Source organism: Carassius carassius, chromosome 2, assembly GCF_963082965.1.
Source record: "Carassius carassius chromosome 2, fCarCar2.1, whole genome shotgun sequence".
NCBI lineage: Eukaryota > Metazoa > Chordata > Actinopteri > Cypriniformes > Cyprinidae > Carassius > Carassius carassius.
In genome coordinates, this window is record NC_081756.1 from 1,806,234 (window position 1) to 1,825,957 (window position 19,724).

The following is a 19,724-nucleotide window of genomic DNA, read 5'->3' on the forward strand; positions in this document are numbered from 1 at the left end:
CCTAGTAACATATTCTATATTCCTTCCTTTCTTCCATAGCGCGCCATCGTCTGCGAACAAAGACCGTCCTATATCTTCTGTAACTGTTCCAAATAGGTCATTAATCATAATAATTAAAAGTAATGGACTTATCACACTGCCTTGAGGTGTGCCATTATCAACTATGTATTGATCTGATAAATTTGCCCCAATCCTTATTTGTATTTTCCTTCCAAACAGAAAATCTCTTATCCAATTAAACACTCTTCCTTCAACCCCTATCTTACTTAATTTGATTAATAACCCCTCCTTCCACATCATATCGTAGGCTTTTTCTATATCAACAAATACTGCAATTACTGACTCTCTATTTGCTTGCGCCTTTCTTATTTCAGTCTCCAATCTCACCACTGAATCTATTGTGCTTCTTCCCTTCCTAAAGCCACTTTGACATTTAGCCAGTAATCCTTTTTTTTTTAAGGACATAAGTCAGTCTATCCGCTATCATCCTTTCCATGATTTTACACAGATTGGGTGTGAGCGCTATTGGTCTGTAACTAATAGGATTAGTTGGATCCTTACCCGGTTTTCCTATTGGTATCACTATCGCTTCTTTCCAGATACCTGGTAACTTCCACTCTTTCCATATTTTATTATATATCTCAAGAAGCTTCAACAATGATTCTTCCCCTAACTGTTTTAACATCAAATAACACACTTGATCTTTCCCTGGGGAAGTATGTTTTGCCCTCTTTATTGCTCTAATCAATTCAGCCAAAGTTCATGTCTCATCTAACTTACTTCCAGTTTCTTCCTTCCTATTCACTTCATTAAGATGCTGATTTAAAGTAATAGATCTCCTCCTCCTCTCAACTTCTGACAGATTTTCTGAACTATGAACCCTTGTAAATGATTTGGCCATCATCTCAGCCTTCTCCTTATTAGAAACTACAGTTTCTTCTTCAAATACCATAACTGGATATTCCCACTTCATCTTGTCTCCCTCCATTCTTTTAATCATTCCCCAAACTTCCCCCACTGGCGTAGTTCTTCCTATTTCATCACAGAAATTTATCCAACTACTCTTTGCTTGGCGAATTTTCCTTCTAACTATTGCTTGTTCCTTCTTGTATTGGATTAGATTTTGCACATTATGTGTTCTTTTAAGCTTCCTGAAAGCTTTATTTCTATCCCTTACTGCCTGTTGACATTCTTCATTCCACCAAGGTACCAATTTTCGATTTGCCTGTTTCTCGTCTTAGGTATAGCTTCCTCTGCTGCCATAATTATTGCAGAAGTTATCTGATTGTTAACATCATCTATACTTCCTGACACCTCAACCTTAACCATTGCATCATCACACAAATTCTGAAACCTTTCCCAATCAGCTTTACCAAAATTCCACATAGAAATTATATCTTCTGTTCCTCCTTCCAATTTCTCACGCACTGAGCACAAGACAGGGTAGTGATCACTTCCCACTGTTGTTGCTGTTAACACTTCCCAATTAGTATTTCCAGCCAACACACTAGATACTAATGTTATGTCTAATACAGACTCTTTCCCTGTTGAAAATTTTATTCTAGTTCCTCTTCCATCATTTAAGCACACCAATTCACTTTCTTCCATCAATTCTTCAATTATTGTGTCTGCCTTGCTCTGATGTCATGCTGACGAATGCCAAAAATCTCTCGCGAGCGCAAGGCGCACGTGTCCGATTCTGCAGTCAGGGCGCAGTTGCTCTCCACCAACTGCACTGATCAAAAGCATGATGGGAAACGACTTGCTGATGACACAGCTTAATGCTTATTGGTTTAAACAACTGTGATGTAAATTTCTCTTTTAAAATGTTTGATTTTAAAACTCTAATATCATGTTTTATGTGTATATGTTATGTGTGAATATTCCCAAACTATCTGAAAGTGCGATCTCTTTGGGTTATGCAATTTAATTTTTAAAATAAATAAATAAATAAAAACACATATGTCTGTATTAAAGAAAACAAATTGATAAACACGTCTTTGGTATGTAATTAAATGGGTGTCTTGTTCATTTTATTTATTTTCATATAAAAGCAACAGAACTTGAATTACATCCAGTTTATTAGCAACACTGTGCACAAGCGTGAATCCCACGATAGCCATCTTTGATCTCACAGGTGTCAGATCCACTACGGGGAGAGAGATCTGTCCGGCTTGCCTGCGCTTTGTTCACTCCTCCTCTCACTGCAGCCGCCTACTCTCGCCTACATTTCAGGCGAGGCAAGGCGCATCTCAAACAAGCCTATTGATTAGCATGCTCAGGTGTGTTTGACTAGGGTTGGAGCCATACTCTGCACCGCATTGGTCCTCCAGGGCAAGATTTGAATAGCCCTGATCTAGAATGAGGTGTCAGAAATTACCTCAGGGTTCCTCAAATCTGGCCCACGAGATCCATTTCCCTGCAGAATTTAGCTCTAACCCTAATCAAACACACCTGAGCATGCTAATCAGTATCTTCAGGATCATTAGAAAATCACAGGCAGGTGAGTTTGATCAGGGTTGGAGCTAAACTCTGAAGCGCATTGGCCCTCCAGGGCAAGATTTGAGGAAACCTGAATTACCTGTTCCATAAACCTCCACCTCACACAGTGTGAGATACTTCTGGATGTTAGGAATGTACATGTTCACATAACGACCTTCCATTCCCCCGCAAGAGAAACTGACAGAACTGCCTGCTGGGACAAGTGAAGTGACACCACATCTGCAGATAGAAAGAGAGAAACCATGACACAATCAGCTGACCTGCTAAAACCCAGTTCTCCTGACACGTTCATAATGGTTCCCTTTCATAGGTCACTTCAATGCTGCGGTGACGTCACCACTATGGAACACCTTCGGTGTGACGAATGTCTGAAGCCCTATACCATCCCGCCAATCCTATTGGCTAAATAGCGCGTGACACCGCCCATGCATGCGTACGCATATATATACCTGGTGCCGCACGCCATTTAACTCAGATTTTATTCCTTCAGTAAACGAAGCGAATGTAGCGAATCTTCTGTGCCCTATTATCTCGCGTTCTCCAGCGATCTTCACGAGCAGTATTACTCCTCTCCGCGGACGTGATGAGTTTTAGGAAATGCAAAGAGCCGTGTACCAGGTACATCGTGAAGGGGGACACTCATGACAGGTGCGTAGTTTGCTTAGGCTTACACCACGCACAGGCGGCACTTAGCGGCCTTTCTTCATGCCCCCATTGCGATGGCCTGCGGCTCAGAGTGCTGCGCTCGAGGTTAGATGTTTTTTCCGATGTCGCCCCCGTGTCTAACCCCCGCCATGTCACTTCTGCGACTGCCGAGGCACTGCACGAGGTGATAGCTTGGGGTGACACATGCGACATGGATTTTGAGGACAGCTCAGCGCTGGAATATTCTCCACATCGCTCGCTCTCTCCTACCCTAGTGCAGAGAAAAACTTTTATTGAGCCTGTTGTCTTTTCCTGTGAGGATTTACGGCCCACACCGGAGGCATGTAGTGCCATCTCCTTCGGTTGTGGACGCCATGATGACAACGTTTTATCCACCGCGGCCTCGGGGTCTGAGGACTTTGCAGCTGACACTAGCCTTCTCCCTCCTAGTGGACAGGAGAGGCGTGTTTCCCCCTCCAGTGAGCTGTTGGACGTGGTTTCTCGTGCGGTGGGTACATTGGGACTGGAATGGGAGGTTGAGAAGGCCGAGGCCCAACCTTCTTCGAAGCTGGACGACCGTTTTTTAACCAGTCGGACACCTGCACAGCCCCGGAGGCCTTTACCTTTTTTCCCGGACCTCCACCAGGAGGTTTCGAGGTCCTGGAAACAGCCGTTCTCGGCACGGATAATGAACGCTGCGGCTGCGGATTTCGCCACCATTTCTGATATGGCAAACCATGGCTATGCAGCGATACCGCCGGCGGTAAAGGAATTACGGTGGGCAATGGATTTGGCGCTTCGTGCTACCAAACATACTGCTCGAGCAGTGGGCCGTTCCATGGCCGGTTTGATCACGGTTGAGCGCCACCTCTGGCTTAATCTCACCGACATCAAGGAGAAGGATAAATCTTTTCTCATGGACGCCCCTGTTTCCAAGGACGGTTTGTTCGGAGAGGCTGTCACTTCAGTGGTGGAGAAATTCAGGGCAGCGAAACAGCAATCAGCCATTTTCCACCAGCTGATTCCCCGCAGACCCAGGGAGGTTGAACGCCGACAGGCTCCCGCACTCCTCTCGGGAGGAGCCTTCACCTATGGCGCCCCCTCGCAAGGACTTCCACCGGCTCAACAACGTCAACGTAAGAGGTTGAACCTGAGTTCGACGGCTAACGCCTCTCGTTCTCGGGCACCGAACAGCAGCTCCTGATCTTTTTGCTGCTTGCCAGGGACTGTGCCCTCCGCTAGAGAGCGCTGTTGGACCGCTTTCGCGCATCCAACATTCTCATTGCAGTCCCCATGCTCAAACTCTGACTGTCTCGCCGCAAACAGCGCCTCAAACAGCATTGGATCGAGTTGTAACGCCAAACGCTCCCTCAGACACTCTGCGCAATCCAGCTTTTAGAGTTCGAGGGGCATTTCAAAGGGTCTTGCACGGACGGCCCGTCATGACGGCTCACACAGCCGCCGCTTTTTCGCTAGTGGCAGAGCCCGATGTTCAATCTGTTGGCCTAACTCCTGCCGTGGACGCGTTTCAGGATTACGCACAACGAGATGCAACGACTATTATGCATACACTTCCCCTGTGCACGAACACCGCGAGTTTTTCTTGCCCAGACATTTCAATGTGTGTGACAGCGTTGCAGGAAACGGACATTTTGAGACCGCTAATATTGTTTCGGGCAGCGTGGGAACGCTTGCCCGGCATTTCTCAATGGGTGTTACACACAATTTGTCAAGCATACACCATTCAGTTTCGGAAAGGCCCACCCCCTTTCCGCGGAATTCTCTCCACGGTGGTGAAACCGATGGATATAGCAGTGCTGCGACGGGAGATGTCAGCTCTACTGAACAAAGGGGCTATAGAAGAAGTACACCCCTCTCAGATGGAGTCAGGGTTTTACAGCCGTTATTTTGTGGTACCAAAAAAAGACGGCGGATTACGACCCATTCTGGATTTACGCCGTCTGAATCTTGCACTCAGGCCGAGCAAATTCAAGATGTTGACGGTAAAGTCTATTTTGTCTCAGATTCAACCAAACGACTGGTTTGTCACGATCGATCTGATGGATGCATACTTTCATATTCAGATCATCAAGAGACACAGGAAGTTCCTCAGATTGGCTTTAGAGGGCAAAGCATATCAGTACCGCGTTCTTCCCTTTGGCTTAGCTCTAGCTCCCCGTACTTTCTCAAAATGCATGGACGCAGCTCTGGCCCCGTTGCGGCTCCAGGGCGTCCGTGTTTTGAACTATTTGGATGATTGGCTGGTGTTAGCGCAATCGCAGACTCAAGCACACTCTCATCGGGATTTTGTGCTGAATCATTTACACAGCCTGGGCTTACGCACAAATTTCCAGAAAAGTGTGTTAATCCCCTCTCAACGGATTACCTTTCTGGGAATAGAATTGGACTCTCGCGCGATGACAGCGAAGCTTTCTCTCCCGCGCGCTCAGTCGATTGCGTCATGCGTGCGGCGCTTCAGAGCGGGTCACGCAGTGACAGTGAGATTGTGCCTCAGACTTTTAGGTCTAATGGCAGCGGCTCTTCCCGTAATTCATCTGGGATTACTTCACATGCGCCCGTTTCAGTGGTGGACGAAACGACGGAATATTTCACCCCGTTGTCTTCCGCATCGAACGATCTCGGTGACACGGAGGTGTGTGATGTCGTTAAAACTGTGGACGTCAGCCGAATTTCTCCGTACCGGGGTTCGGCTGGGGATCTGTGCCTCCCGAGAGACTGTCACGACAGATGCGTCTTTGACCGGTTGGGGAGCTGTTTGTCAGGGGCGCCCAGCCCACGGAGTGTGGACAGCGGCACAACGCAGCTGGCACATAAACAGATTGGAATTACTGGCTTTCTGGCTCTCCAGTATTTTTCGAGTCTGCTGATCGGCCGTCATGTGCTTCTCAGATCAGACAACACAGCGGTCGTGTCGTACCTGAATCATCAGGGAGGATTACGCTCTCGCCCCCTGTGCAGGCTGGCGAGACGTATTCTTCTTTAGTCTCACAACAAATTTCTGTCGATCCGGGCTGTTCATATCCCCGGACGACTGAACTTCGGAGCGGATTTACTATCCAGACAGATTCTGGAGCAGGGGGAATGGAAATTGCACCCCAAGACGGTGAATCACCTATGGCGGATTTTCGGAGAAGCGAAAGTGGATTTATTCGCATCGAGCACGACTACGCATTGCCCGCTATGGTTCTCCCTATGCCCTCCATCGCCCCTGGGCTTGGATGCGTTAGCTCACAACTGGCCCAGGACCAGTTTGTATGCGTTTCCCCCAATTCGTCTGATCCCAGCGGTATTATGCAGAATACGGCTGGACAGAGTGGAACAGCTGCTGCTGGTGGCTCCGCGGTGGCACACACAGCCGTGGTTTGCGGATCTGATCAATCTGTTAGCGGGCTCTCCGTGGGAGATTCCCCTCAGACAGGATTTATTATCGCAAGCACAGGGACTGATTTGGCACCCGAGGCCAGATCTGTGGAAACTGTGGGCGTGGCCTCTGAGCGGAGTGAGTTAATATGTCCCGGTCTTTCTGTTGAAACCACCGAGACTATACTGAACTCTAGAGCAGCTTCTACGAGACGCTTATATGCTTTCAAGTGGAGACTGTTTACGACATGGTGCAAAACTCATAATATGGATCCAGTTTACTGCCCAGTGGCTTCAGTACTGGAGATCCTTTAGGACCGTTTTTCGGATGGAGTGACACCAGCCACCCTGAAGGTTTATGTGGCAGCCATTTCAGCTTACCACGAGTATATAGGTGGTGTCTCAGTGGGCTGTCATACACTGTTTTTTTCGTTTCATACAGGGTGCATGGCGGCTGAGACCTTTCTGCCCTGTGCGAGTTCCTTCATGGGATTTATCCATTGTGTGGCATGGTTTGTCAGGGCATCCGTTTGAGCCCCTGGAAACTGTATTGGATAAAATCCTGACTCTGAAGACACTTCTTCTTATGGGTTTATCCTCCCTCAAGAGAGTTGGGGATTTACAGGCTCTCTCTGTCTCACCCTCGTGCATGGAGTTTGCACCGGGCTCTGTGAAAGTGTTGTTGCGACCTAGGCCTAATTATGTCCCTAAGGTCGCATCTAATCCCTTTCGCTTTCAGCAGGTGGTCCTGGAGGCTTTATCCCCTGCTGTGGCGGAGTCTGGAGATCTAAGTCTTTGCCCTGTGAGAGCTTTAAAGACTTATGTGGATCGTACTGCCCCATGGCGTGAGTCTGACCAGCTGTTTGTCTGTTTTGGACATAAGAATAAAGGCCATGCAGTTACAAAACAGCGCATGTCCCATTGGCTGGTGGAGCCAATATCCTTAGCCTATGAGGTGCGCGGGCTCGCTTTGCCCTTAGGAGTTAAAGGTCATTCCACGAGAGCAGTGGCTTCTTCTCAAGCCTTTCTCAGTGGATCTTCTATGGATGATATCTGTGCTGCGGCAGGCTGGTCCTCACCGAACACTTTTATCAAGTCTTACAGTCTGGATGTGAGGATGGCTCCTGGCTCCCGGTTTCTCTCTGCTTGAGCAGATGCTTCCTTGGATCCCAGCTATCAGGTACGTCAGGCGTTATGGTATAGCATTCCCATAGTGGTGACGTCACTGCAGCATTGAAGTGACCTATGAAAGGGAACATCTCGGTTACGTATGTAACCTTGGTTCCCTGAATAGGGAACGAGATGCTGCGGTTCTGGCCGTGCCATACCTTGGTAGCATTCTTCTTCTTCAGTCATGATATCTGAGTTAAATGGCGCGCGGCACCAGGTATATATATGCGTATGTATGCATGGGCGGTGCCACGCGCTATTTGGCCAATAGGATTGGCGGGATGGTATAGGGCTTCAGACATTCGTCACACCGAAGGTGTTCCATAGTGGTGACGTCACCGCAGCATCTCGTTCCCTATTCAGGGAACCAAGGTTACATACGTAACCGAGATGTTTTCATAACTTCACCTTGGATTGTTGTTGCCGTAGTTTTCCAGAGAGTTTCCGATGCGGATCTCTACTCCAGTTGTTTGATCCAGCCAGCCATCGCCTCTGTTGGTGACGGTCACTTTGTAAATGTAGTAAGAATCCAGCAGGTCCAGCCTCCACCATGGGTTCAGCTGGTATGATGTGATGGAGCAGTATATATGGGCTACACCTGGAGCGTATCTGATGCCGTCAATGGCCTGTGCAGCTCCACAGCTATAATATGTGGATGACTGTACAGCCTTTCCTTTTAATGCCAAATTCTCTAAAAACATGTAAAGAGATAGAAATGTGTGAAGTTTCAGTACATTTAATTCGGTAAAATATTAAATTCCAGTCCAAAACACTCAATTCCATTTACTACTACAATAAATTCTGAATTTAATATTTTTAATGGATCTGCACTTACATGAACTAACTATGAGGAGATGCATTTTATTAACCAACATTAAAAAAAATATATAAATATTATAATTTGTGTATTGGTTAATGTTAGTTAATGCATGTTAACTAATGGGACATTAGTTTCTACTTTTTACCTTTCAAGTTTTCTGAACTCCCCTGAATGGAAAAAACTCCTGTTACAAAAACAAAATATTTCCATTGCTTTCTGGGAGGTCCATCAAGTTTATGTTGCATTTGATTCTTTAAAAATGTTAATAAAGAATAGCTAAACAGCATCTATAATTGTACATCATCTGACTGATGTGTGTCATTTATACTCACCCAAAAGTAAAAACTGATAAGAGAGTCGCTCCATCGTGTTTGTTAAAGATCATTAACCAGATACCTGTGATGGTCAGATATGACAAGGGCATCCATCCCTCTTTTTATCTGTGTTTCTCTTACCAGCTTGTTTCTCCACCCTTAGGAAATTCTGACTGACAGCTTGCTGAATATATTTCACACATCACAGGACCTCCAGAATCGCTTTTCTCAGCACACCTCTCAGGTCAAGTCTGATTTACTAAACAAATCTGACAAAATGCAAATGAAGATGAGGACTTTAAGGATTTTTTTTTCTTTTTTTTTGTTCTTGTACTTAAAATAATAAATAAATTTAAAAAAAAAAATTGGAACGTAAGGTTCTTTTTCATACAGTTTTTCTTCATCTAAATAACTAATATTCCATTTAAAGAAAACACCATAGTGCTTGGAAAGTTTCACCTCGCCATGAGTTTCATTATTAGTGTTAGTTCAAAATAAGATCATCTCCTAAAAGGAATCATCTAATATAAGTAGAATCAACATAACCATATTGTGTTGTCCAATGTGAGGCAGTTTTCTTCTTGAGCATCTTTTATCATTAAAGTAGTTCATTCTGAATTGAAAAAAAAAACTATTGTTGTAAGGTATCATAAAAAAAGCAATGGTATAAATGGATGAGAAAATCATGTGCCATAAAGAAGACATTCAAAATAAGGATGCATGTTTAAAAAAATAAGGACATTTTTATTTTATTTATCATTGCCTGCTTGACATGGACAGTAAATTGTAGTAAAAAAAAAAAAAAGTATTTGCACAACATCAAACATTTCAGATTTTACAATTCTTGTAGGATTGTTCTTTTTTTTTTTTTACTTATGTAAAAAGCTAATTTGTAGTAGCTGTAACTTGTCATTTAGTGCAATGATTAAAATACCCTGATAAATCGTCATTGAACAGAAATTTTCAGCTGATTACAGCATTTCTTAAATTCTGTGATGTTTACAGATTTATTCTGTCTTGAATGTTTGTTTATCCAACACTAGATTATCAACAACATCTTTACAAATGACAATGTAGACAATGTGATCAGCATTTGTTTACACTAACCAATTCTATACGATGTCAGATCAGTGAAAATCTTTGCCTCAGAAATCCCTTTTTTTTAGTGAATCTTCAATGATTTAACAATTTTCTACCAGAGACCAAACACAATCTCCTGGACACAACCTGAGAAAGCAATTAGAAGGGGGTTTTAAATGTACAAAACATGAAAGGAGAATAATTGGTAAAACGCAATAGAAATGCATTACAATAAGGACAGGCCAGTGGGAATTCTCAAAAATACGCAAATCACCAGGAACATAGTGTGAAAGTACAGCTGTACAAAGTTCCTTTTGTTCTTCGTCCAGTGATAAAATCTGGACAATTTTTTTTTTTAAATCTCTGCTTGTACTGTATGTTATTTATAGCAGCTCCAGATGAACCCACATACCTTTAGTTCATCTCTCCTGATTTCCACTCCATCAGTCTGATCACTGATCATTTCCATGTTGTTTTGTGTGTATTTAAATGATCTCAAGCAGGATGTAAATCTGGAGCTCCACAGGAGTCCATCATGTGCTCAAAGCTCAAGCAAAGACCTGTCACTTTATACAGGTCTTTTTGTTTTGCCTCAAAAACAGATATAAGCACCACTGTAAGCTGTTACGTTCAGAAAGATACTTTTTTTGACATCTTCTTTTGTGAGGTCAGTCATCCAACATTCAAAATATGTGTTTAGGCTTAAATTGAAAAATGATGTATACAGATTTAACAAACAAACTAAAAATCTTTTCATTTTTAGTATCTTTTTTTTTTATATATACTTTTTTTGTTATTTTCTTTAAAAGGTACATCGGATGCCCATTTTTCACAAGTTGGTATGATTCTTTAGGGTCTTCATGAAATGTCTAAAAAAACATTGTTTGTTCAAAATTCCTCAATGGCTGTCTAAATCCTTTTTTTCCTTATCAAAAACAGCTCCATTCACAGAGTTCAAATGTATGAGACTGAAACAAAATATTTGATCACAGTACTATTAAAGAAATCTGATTTCATTTAGTGTATGTATGACTGACAAATATGCCTAATATTAAGTTTATTATCTGGCTAATCCAAATGGATGGACATTTTATATGCAATACATTACATAAATCTTAAGTGCAATTTTATTCAAATTTGATTGGTTTTCATTGTTTTTTTCATTCGTATAACCTAAAGGCATCATAAAGCAGTGGTTCATATATGATTTGGAGCAGGTCCGTGCAGAGACCTTTGAAGGCACAGGTGCTAAAAGTATAAAAGGGACACATGGAGCATGGCTTTTAATAGGACTGTGGTCTTTGCTGATATGTGTAAATCTGAAACGTATGTTTCTGTATTGATAGCAGCAAATGCCATGATACAGTTTTGAATAAGAAACAAAAAAACAGAAAAGACCATTTTAAGTTTTAAAGTTGAAGAAAAGTTAAACATCTTAATCACTCTGGAATTGAAAAAAGAATTATTATTATTATTATTATTATTATTATGGAGTTTACAGGTTATGGTGGTTTTGCTGTTGTAAACACTACTGTTGTTATTGTCGAAAAAATAAATATTTGTCTTATTTAAAATATAATTATATTATAATCCTGTTCTGAATTTATTCATTTTTTGAATGATAACGATCATAAAAACATGATCGATGAGTATAATTCGAAGGACGAGAAAATCAGTATAAGCCTGTTTTACCGGTGTTGTGATAATTATTTTTAAGGCAGTCTACATTTTTTAAATAAATACTGTAATAAAAGATTTCAAAGTAATTGTTTTTAGTCATATAGCATAAAGACAAGAGCCCTCGATACGCTTTAAACTTTTCTCAATCAAGAAAAGTTTGTTTATATTGCTGTGTGTAGAATAGTAGCTGCATTATATTTAATAAATATTTAATTTTAATGAAATGTAAATCCATCCCCGGTACTTTATTCAGGCAGGTGTGTTCATGTAGAGGTTTCTAGATTTAAATGACCTGACGTTTATTTGTATCCAAAATGAGATGTGAATATCAGGAGCGCTGAACACTCTCATACAGTGTCTGTGTCATTCATACTGGGAGCTGGAGGGTGCTCTCAAGCAGAAAGTCCAAAACAGACTCATAGAAGTAATAATTTATAGAGACAGAGCGACACACATCATACTCTTTAAGCCACTCCCAACAGGGGGAAAACAGTCCAATGCTCTCCATTGACTTTGCATTGCAGGAAGCTGCCTCCTTGGCATTTCTGACTTTTAACAAAAAACAGAATGATGTCTAAAAGCTGCTGTGTGACAAGTTTTACAGTAAACAAGCTAAAAACAATAAAGTTTCTATAAACTGTCGACCAAAAAAACCAAGAAGTCCTCGCTGCAGTCTGTCGCACGATGACGTAGCTGGATCAGATCCAATACGTAGTGAATGGAGGTGTGTTTTGGCGACGTCATAGAAGCATGCGCAGTACCGATCGCTGGATTATAATGCGCATGCGCTAGTCTTAAGTAACATGTATGCTTAATATTGAATCGAGATGTTCTAACCTTCTAACCTATGGTTCTAACCTGTGTAGTAGTAGTTCTGATAATACGTAATTATTGATGAATAATTATTTACATAAATGTGATTAAGTTGTCCTAGTTTCTCTCGACATACATGCAAAATAGTTAATTTTACAACATTTTAAATCACGATTTTAAACCTAAATTTGATGGATTAATAACATGTCGTCACCACAAGTATTTTTTTAATGCGTATATATAGAACATTTTAAAATTAAGCAATTTTATTTTATTCAGGTCATATTTGCTGTTTAGTGGAAGCAAAAATGATTGTCTCTGTAATTTTAATCATAAAGCTACAATACAATATGGTCTGTAAACAACTTAACATGCCAGTACACATTCAAGGGAAAATTGCAAAAAAAAAAAAAGACAGCATAAAGAATTCTTTAATGACTCATTTTTTCCATATTGATATGTACATAAGGTTCCCCTTATTTGCTCTTCAGTGTTTGCAGGACATGTACGTACCTTTAAAAGAAAAGAAGAAAAAAAAAGAAAAGAAAAGAAAAGAAAAAGAAGAAAAGAATTTAAGTTTAATGTATAAACATTCAGATCAAGTAGTTGTCACTCAGTTGTCCTTGGGTCTATAGTGATTCCCATCACAGATGAAGCAGTCTGCTGAGCAGTAACCTTCAAAGTCTTTGGTTGAGTAAAACGCAAGAAGGATTCCTTTCCTTCCATCTCCAACATAGCCTGGCGGAAGTCTTTAAATAAGATCCCACAGCAAAGGCAACTCGTCACTTTATATGGCACTCGAAACCTCTCCTTGTACTCACTGGAGAATGCACTCCAGTTGACAACACCTATTGTAAGAAAGATATTTAAAGTAATAATACATTTTGAGCAAAGCTTGAAATGCATTTGCAGTTTGAACGTAATGTGTGGAACTGTTTACTGGTAAAAAAAAATAAAACTAATAAAATGAAATAACTTACTATCAAGCCAGGCAAAATGAGCCTCTTTTCTAAATGATGCTTCACTAACAACATCATGGAAAATCCTGCACGTCAGAGACAGCCTGAAGAAAGACACATCTCCATCTTCTTTGACCACATTCATGAGGATACATCTCAGGATTTATATTGAATATTATTCAATATAAAATACTAGTCAAATAATAGCATACATTTAACATGTTAAAAATAAAAACATTTGGAATAGGGAAAACTCCCACCTTACTTATGTCCACCTCATCTGGCACCTCTAGCACCTCATCAGCTTCCATTTCCAATTCTCCTAAAGAAAGAAATTATATTCACACCAATAGAATAATCATGAAATATTTATGGAAAATGGAACTTGAACATGTTATCATCAGTTGTCAGATTAGTTGTTGCAAACCTATTTTAGTTAAAGTTATACCTGTCTTCATTTCTTTGCGCCTTTTTCTGAGAAGCTTTCTTTCAGCATCTGATCTTAATTTATAAAAAAAAAACAAAAAAAGACAAATGAACAAAAACAAGTGAACTACAGTTTGCCTAGCAAGTACTTACTCCACACAGGAAAAAACACCATAAAATACCAAATACTGTGCAAATTAACATCATTAAAGAGAGGACAAAAAACTGCTACTTCTACTCCTCCTTCAACTACTAATACTAATAAATGTGTTTTATTTATTGGAAGTACTTGCAAATAGGCTTACTTGACGGGATAATTTGTTAGCAGGAGCAAGCACCACCATCTCCTTACTGCAGCCATGTCAGACTGGAAAATATGCTTAATGTAAATCACCCTTTGAGAATATACTTTTTCCAAAATTATTAGTTTTGATAGCTCACCTCAGCAAAATCAAAGAGACCTCCCATTACAACATAGAGTGTGTACTGTAACATTAAGAGTAAGTTACATCAAAACAGACATAAATAATAATAATAAACTTTAATTAAATTGTTTTAGGAGACTGCATCAATATCTTAAGTTAGTTGGATATTGGTTTTGCTCAAACCACAAAATAAATTAATGACAGACAGCAATCTGACAAAGTTATCAAAAAAAAAAAATTATTGTTATCAAACAATTCTTCCTACCATCAACACAAACACTCCACAGTTATTTGAACAATTCTGCCTTGGAGCACCCTGTTGAGTTCATTTGAAATAAACATGTTATAATTATTCAAAAATAAACTGTGTTTGAATATCTGAAATGTAATTTAGTTATGGCAACAAGAAAACTGCTTACTTTGAGATCATCACGTCCATACTCCTTCCACGGCCCAGGATGTAGTTGCTGTGCAAGTTTTCTACAAAGCATTAAACCACAACAACAATTAAAACAAAAATGGATTAAAAAAAATAATAATAAAAATGCTAATAAACAAACTGGGGTGGAACAACCCCAAACAAATTTGACTAATTTATCATTGTTTAAACAATTTTATCTATAAACTATAATAGAATTCCAGCGATTAGGTAAATGTAAATAGTTTAAGCATCAATGAAAAATGAGCCATAAAACAAAAAAACAAAATGCATGCAAATGGATGTATGGCACAAAAACAGAACTACCATAATCCTGAACTAATTTTGAACTCTTAATATTTTTCTGAAAAAACCTGTAGGGACCAACAAAACGACAATCGCTGAAGTCAGTGCCGTACAGTGAATCAAGCAAATACATCTCACTGCTTTTTGGTTTCATGATCTGTAAAACTGGTTCTATTAAGTGATTCTTGGAAGATACAATTATTAGTTATGTCAAAATATCTCTGTGTTACTTGCATTAAGGAGAACTGATCATTTAATCATAAAATACTTACACATATCATCCAATGGTTTGTAGCCCATGAAGGCAGTAAGATGAAGTCACATCTTGCTATATGTTCCTAATACAGACAACAAACATTTTTAAACACCACCTAAAATGACCCTAGTTTACTTCTATTAAAATTTCAGTCATACTTACAGGTAAGTTAGCTGAAGGGTCTGCACAGAATGGTGGCAACCATGTCACTGTCACATATGAGAAAAAAAAAATCATATTCGCTCATCACAAAACAAAAACATTTTTGTGCATGTGATTAAACTCACAGTCCCTTCAACATCATTTGGATGGCCCAAGGTAATAAAATCTGATCTGTCCAGAATTGTTGCTCCTACTTGAGCCAAAAATTGTTGTTGTGATTCCTTTTCATTTAAAGCATTTTTTTATCTAGAAAAACAAAAACAGTTGTAAGCATGATTACTTTGCATGAAAATGCAAAATAATTCAACATACCATCTTAATTTGGTCACTGCTTTGTGGATGCATCCAGCATGCCCTGTTTGGCTGCACATTTCGTAGGGCTGTCAAGTCCATCAATGAACCCCGGCTGGGGTCTGAAAAGAGACAAAATATTATGACCCAACTGTGCTAAGTGAAGTGAGATTTTACAAGTGCAGTGTTTATCAGGACATTACTTACAGTGTACTGGATCTATTTGTGTAATATCACATGAGAGTCTCTTACTATCATTTAAGGACTGTGGAGGCGTACCTTCACATACAGGACAAGAAAAAGCTATTTTACAATATGTGACAAAATTACTGGTCATTGTAAGATGTAAAAATAATAATAAAAACTTACCAAGTACTATCTGACCATAATCATTGAAGGTTAACTGATCACTAGGTGATACAACTTTTTTCAGGCTGTCCTCTATGTTTTTATTCTGTGCGATGTTATAATGGTGAATGATGTTGCGCATCAAAAATGTGTGTCCTGATGGCGTGAGCATGTTAAGGATATAATTGTTTTTGCGCATTGCAGCAAAAAGTTGCTCTGCGGTTTGAGTATTTACCCAGCCACAAAGTTCTGGGACTACCTGGACTCTCCTAAGAGCATCTCTTGGGTCTTTTGTATTGAATTCGTGGAATCTGTTATACAAAGCATAATGCTCTGATGATCCAGTCAAAGGATGGCAGTTGGTATCCTCCTCCTCCTTCTTATTTTTCAACCATGTTAGATTAACTTTGAGCTTGCCTTCTTTTGCTAGCTGGATATTGGCTGTAGTTTTTCACTAGGTTTTCATAATTTCTTCATACCATACTCGTAAATTTTGAGTAAATCTACCTACTTTTACCAACATTTTGTCAGTGGGTTGACTCAAAGACTAGTTTAAACAGTATTAATTAACCCATGAATAAATTGCAAGTATTTTCTTACAGCAAATGAATTTTTTTTATCTGCCAATGAAAGCATTATTGCTGAAAATGAAATGTCCATCAACATAAATTAAAAATTCCTGGGACATTATTATTATTTTTTAATTAAAGCTATAACTTTATGTATTATTAAAATATATTATTATTATTATATACATAGATATTTAAGTGATAAGAGTCAGATAATTTACCAGAGGCACCCCAAATCTGCTGGAAGATTTTGTCGTACGCTGAGCGGTTTTGCATCTCCGTCCGCAAACGTAACACAAGATCCATCCTTGATCCCTTTGTGTCCAATCCACATTCTTTGCACAGCTTCCTCACTGCATAAACCTAAACATATGACAGACTTTGGTTAAAACCAAAATTGTTGCAAAACGTAATTAGATGTTGTAAATTTGTTCTTACCTTAAGATTAAAGAGCTCATCACCTAACCTTTCCTCTGTGACGTCAAGATCTGGAACATCCCAGGACTTTGTTTTTTGTAGTTTTGCATGCTCAGTGTTTAGAACAATGTCTGAATTCCGGGTATTAGGTCCAATCCAAGGAGCCCAGGAATCATAACTGGGACGAACTACAAAGGGGTTTTTCCTGCCACCTTAAGAGAAATACAGAGTGTACAAGTACATTAAAGAATTTCTTTAGTTACACAGACCTAAATAATATTACACATTAAATAACTTACTTGAAAGAAATCCCCGGCCAATCATCTCCATCGTTACGGATTCCCAAAAAGAGACAATGTTTGTATCACCCTTGAATTCTGATGGTGGTGTGGCTATTTCAATGCAACACACAAATTCACAAATCAGGAACATGCTGTTTTTAGAAAGCATGTGTAATACAATGTACACAACACATACTTACAAGGAATACTGAAGACTCCTTTCTTGTGGAGATCCATGCTCACCACTTTGGGGTGATAACCACAATTGATGCATGTGTAAGAATAGTCATGGCTGCTCAAGGCTTCAAAGTGGAGGTAACCATGGAGCACTGTGTCTTTGCTGGGAAATTTTGCTTTGGCAGTGGCTTCAAGTATGCTCATTACTCTGCTAACAGCAGTGTGATTCTAAGAATATTCACAGAGTATATAAAAAAAAAATGTTACATGACATAACACGTATTACATGAAACAATATTAACATCAGTAGTTGTACATATTACCTGAAGAGCATTGCGAAAAATCAGACACAAGTGTAGAGAAAGCAGAAGGTGGTCATTGAAGTTATGGATACCATCAGTGAATTCCTGGTACCTGTACATCATGCTGCAGTTGCTGCAGACTTTGTAGTAAGTTGAAATTCCTTAAATTGAGAGCAGAAAAGTTAAACACAAAATAACAGTACACTCTTTAAATAGAATGTTTTATTTAACAATATTTACCTTCAACTACCCCAGTGAAGGTCAGAATCTTTGCTTGTGAGGTTATAATAATTGGGTCACTTAGAACATGATTACCCTCACGTTCGGAGCAGAACGCTTCTTCAGGAATTAGTTGGTGTCTAAAGTCACTACCATGTTGTAGACCACCAACCAAATTTTCAGGAAAGTCCACAGGTAGAGATTTATTTTTCAAAAAATAGCGTACCATCCTCTCTATTCCATCATCATTAGGTGGGTACTGACGGTCATTACAGTCATCCACACTCTCAGGATGCGGTTGAGGTTTCTGCCTGGAATCAATCCTTTCGGTGGTCTTCACCTTCTGGAATAGAGCTCTCTCATTTTGAAATAAATGCCATTTAGCTATTGCTTTATGAATACATGACTGTTTTGTTTTATTACATGGACAGGCCCATGTGATCTTCTTACTGTCATATACAACAGTAACTCTTCCAAGTCTACAGTAATAAGACATTTTTGGCTCATACACTGATATATATTTTTTCGTTGAGGGCCCAGCAAATGTGATCTCTACAGAAAGTGGCACATCGTCTTTGTTTACCATGCATTGCCTTTCGATGCATGCATCTTTCCTACTTTCTCCAAACCATTTTTCTTTCACCATCTCTGTTAGGGCTTCCTCTTTGAGATTAACAGAATTGCCATCATCTTTGGGACAGAAAGCTAAAGACATGAGATGGCAGCACTCAAATGGTTTCAGGCCACCCCTTTGAGCAAATTCAGCACTGGCATTGCATTGGTCTAGTTCACACATAACTTTGTTGTTTACACCCCAAATCTTTTTTTGAACATGGATGGGAAGAGATGGTGCACTGAAAGATTTTGCCACTGCAAAAATTCCATGCTTACTGTCAATGCACTGGCAAAGTAGATGTCGTTCTGATGTGATGGCCTCTTTAACTGTGGTGTGCTTTCTTCTAATGTGAACACGTAAGTTTTTTTTATTCAATTCCATATCACAATGATCACATCTAATTCTTTTCTTCTTTGGTTGAAGACGATTTACTGTTGGTTGCACTGGTGGAACATGGACAGCAGGAGTAGTCGGAGATGGAAATACTTGGGTGGATGCAGAAAGAGAAAATTGAGCTTCAGAAGGAGGGCAGATTGCAAAGGTAGACATAAGGGACTTGTCCCAGATTGCAAAGGTAGACATAAGGGACTTGTCCAAGACTGTGTCATTGGTGGAGACCGAAACACTGATGTAACTGGAGATGAAGATGTTCGGATAGCCATGGGGCATGACAGGGGAGGCGCCTGTGTAATGACATTAGAAGTCTGTGCCGAAATATTTGGAAGTGGAGCAGTGGCTGCTGGGCTATGCAGGAGTGGAGACTGAGCTTCCTGGCCAGGAAATGCCAACTTTTGTTTACATTTTTTAAAATGAGTAATTAACTTCACTTTTCTTATTACTGTAGCAGGACAGTAACAGCAGTGAAAATGTGCATTTTCCCTACAGTGTGAATTGCACTTAACAATCACAAAATCTGGGGGGAAAAGTTACACAGAATACACACATGCATTACTCTGATCAAATTTTATAAAGCAAATTAATATCAGTATTGTATAGAGGTGAAATTATACTCACCATCATGATCATCATGATTCTCTACATGGCAATCAATGGACAGTTGTGATGTGGTTTTGTACGTCTCACAAAAAGGACAGTGATACAGGTTACAGCACCGTGTGCACATTGAAATTACAGGGCAGCTGCCCTT

At 40.0% G+C, this 19,724-nt stretch overlaps 1 protein-coding gene and 1 pseudogene across 1 annotated transcript; both read right to left on the reverse strand.

Moving 5' to 3' along the window:
- Positions 1–13,018: 13,018 nt before the first annotated feature.
- On the reverse strand, positions 13,019–15,427 carry LOC132095638 (uncharacterized; annotated as a pseudogene).
- Positions 15,428–15,682: 255 nt separating this feature from the next.
- On the reverse strand, positions 15,683–19,246 carry LOC132095648 (uncharacterized). Its single transcript, XM_059500786.1, has 8 exons — positions 17,983–19,246; positions 17,764–17,903; positions 17,460–17,668; positions 17,282–17,382; positions 17,004–17,194; positions 16,787–16,928; positions 16,256–16,307; positions 15,683–15,770 (listed from the first exon to the last, which is right to left on the reverse strand). The coding sequence occupies exons 1-8, from the start codon at positions 19,244–19,246 to the stop codon at positions 15,683–15,685; spliced, it is 2,187 nt and encodes a 728-aa protein (XP_059356769.1).
- Positions 19,247–19,724: the final 478 nt, after the last annotated feature.

Bases quoted from the DNA above. Each gene is read 5' to 3' on its own strand.
- LOC132095648 (XM_059500786.1), bottom strand. From the start codon at position 19,246: ATGCCCCATGGCTATCCGAACATCTTCATCTCCAGTTACATCAGTGTT. The intron at 17,904-17,982 runs GTAAATATTGTT...TCTCAATTTAAG, and splicing joins CTTCACTGGGGTAGTTGAAG to GAATTTCAACTTACTACAAA. The intron at 17,195-17,281 runs GTAAGTTATTTA...ATTTCTCTTAAG, and splicing joins TGGCCGGGGATTTCTTTCAA to GTGGCAGGAAAAACCCCTTT.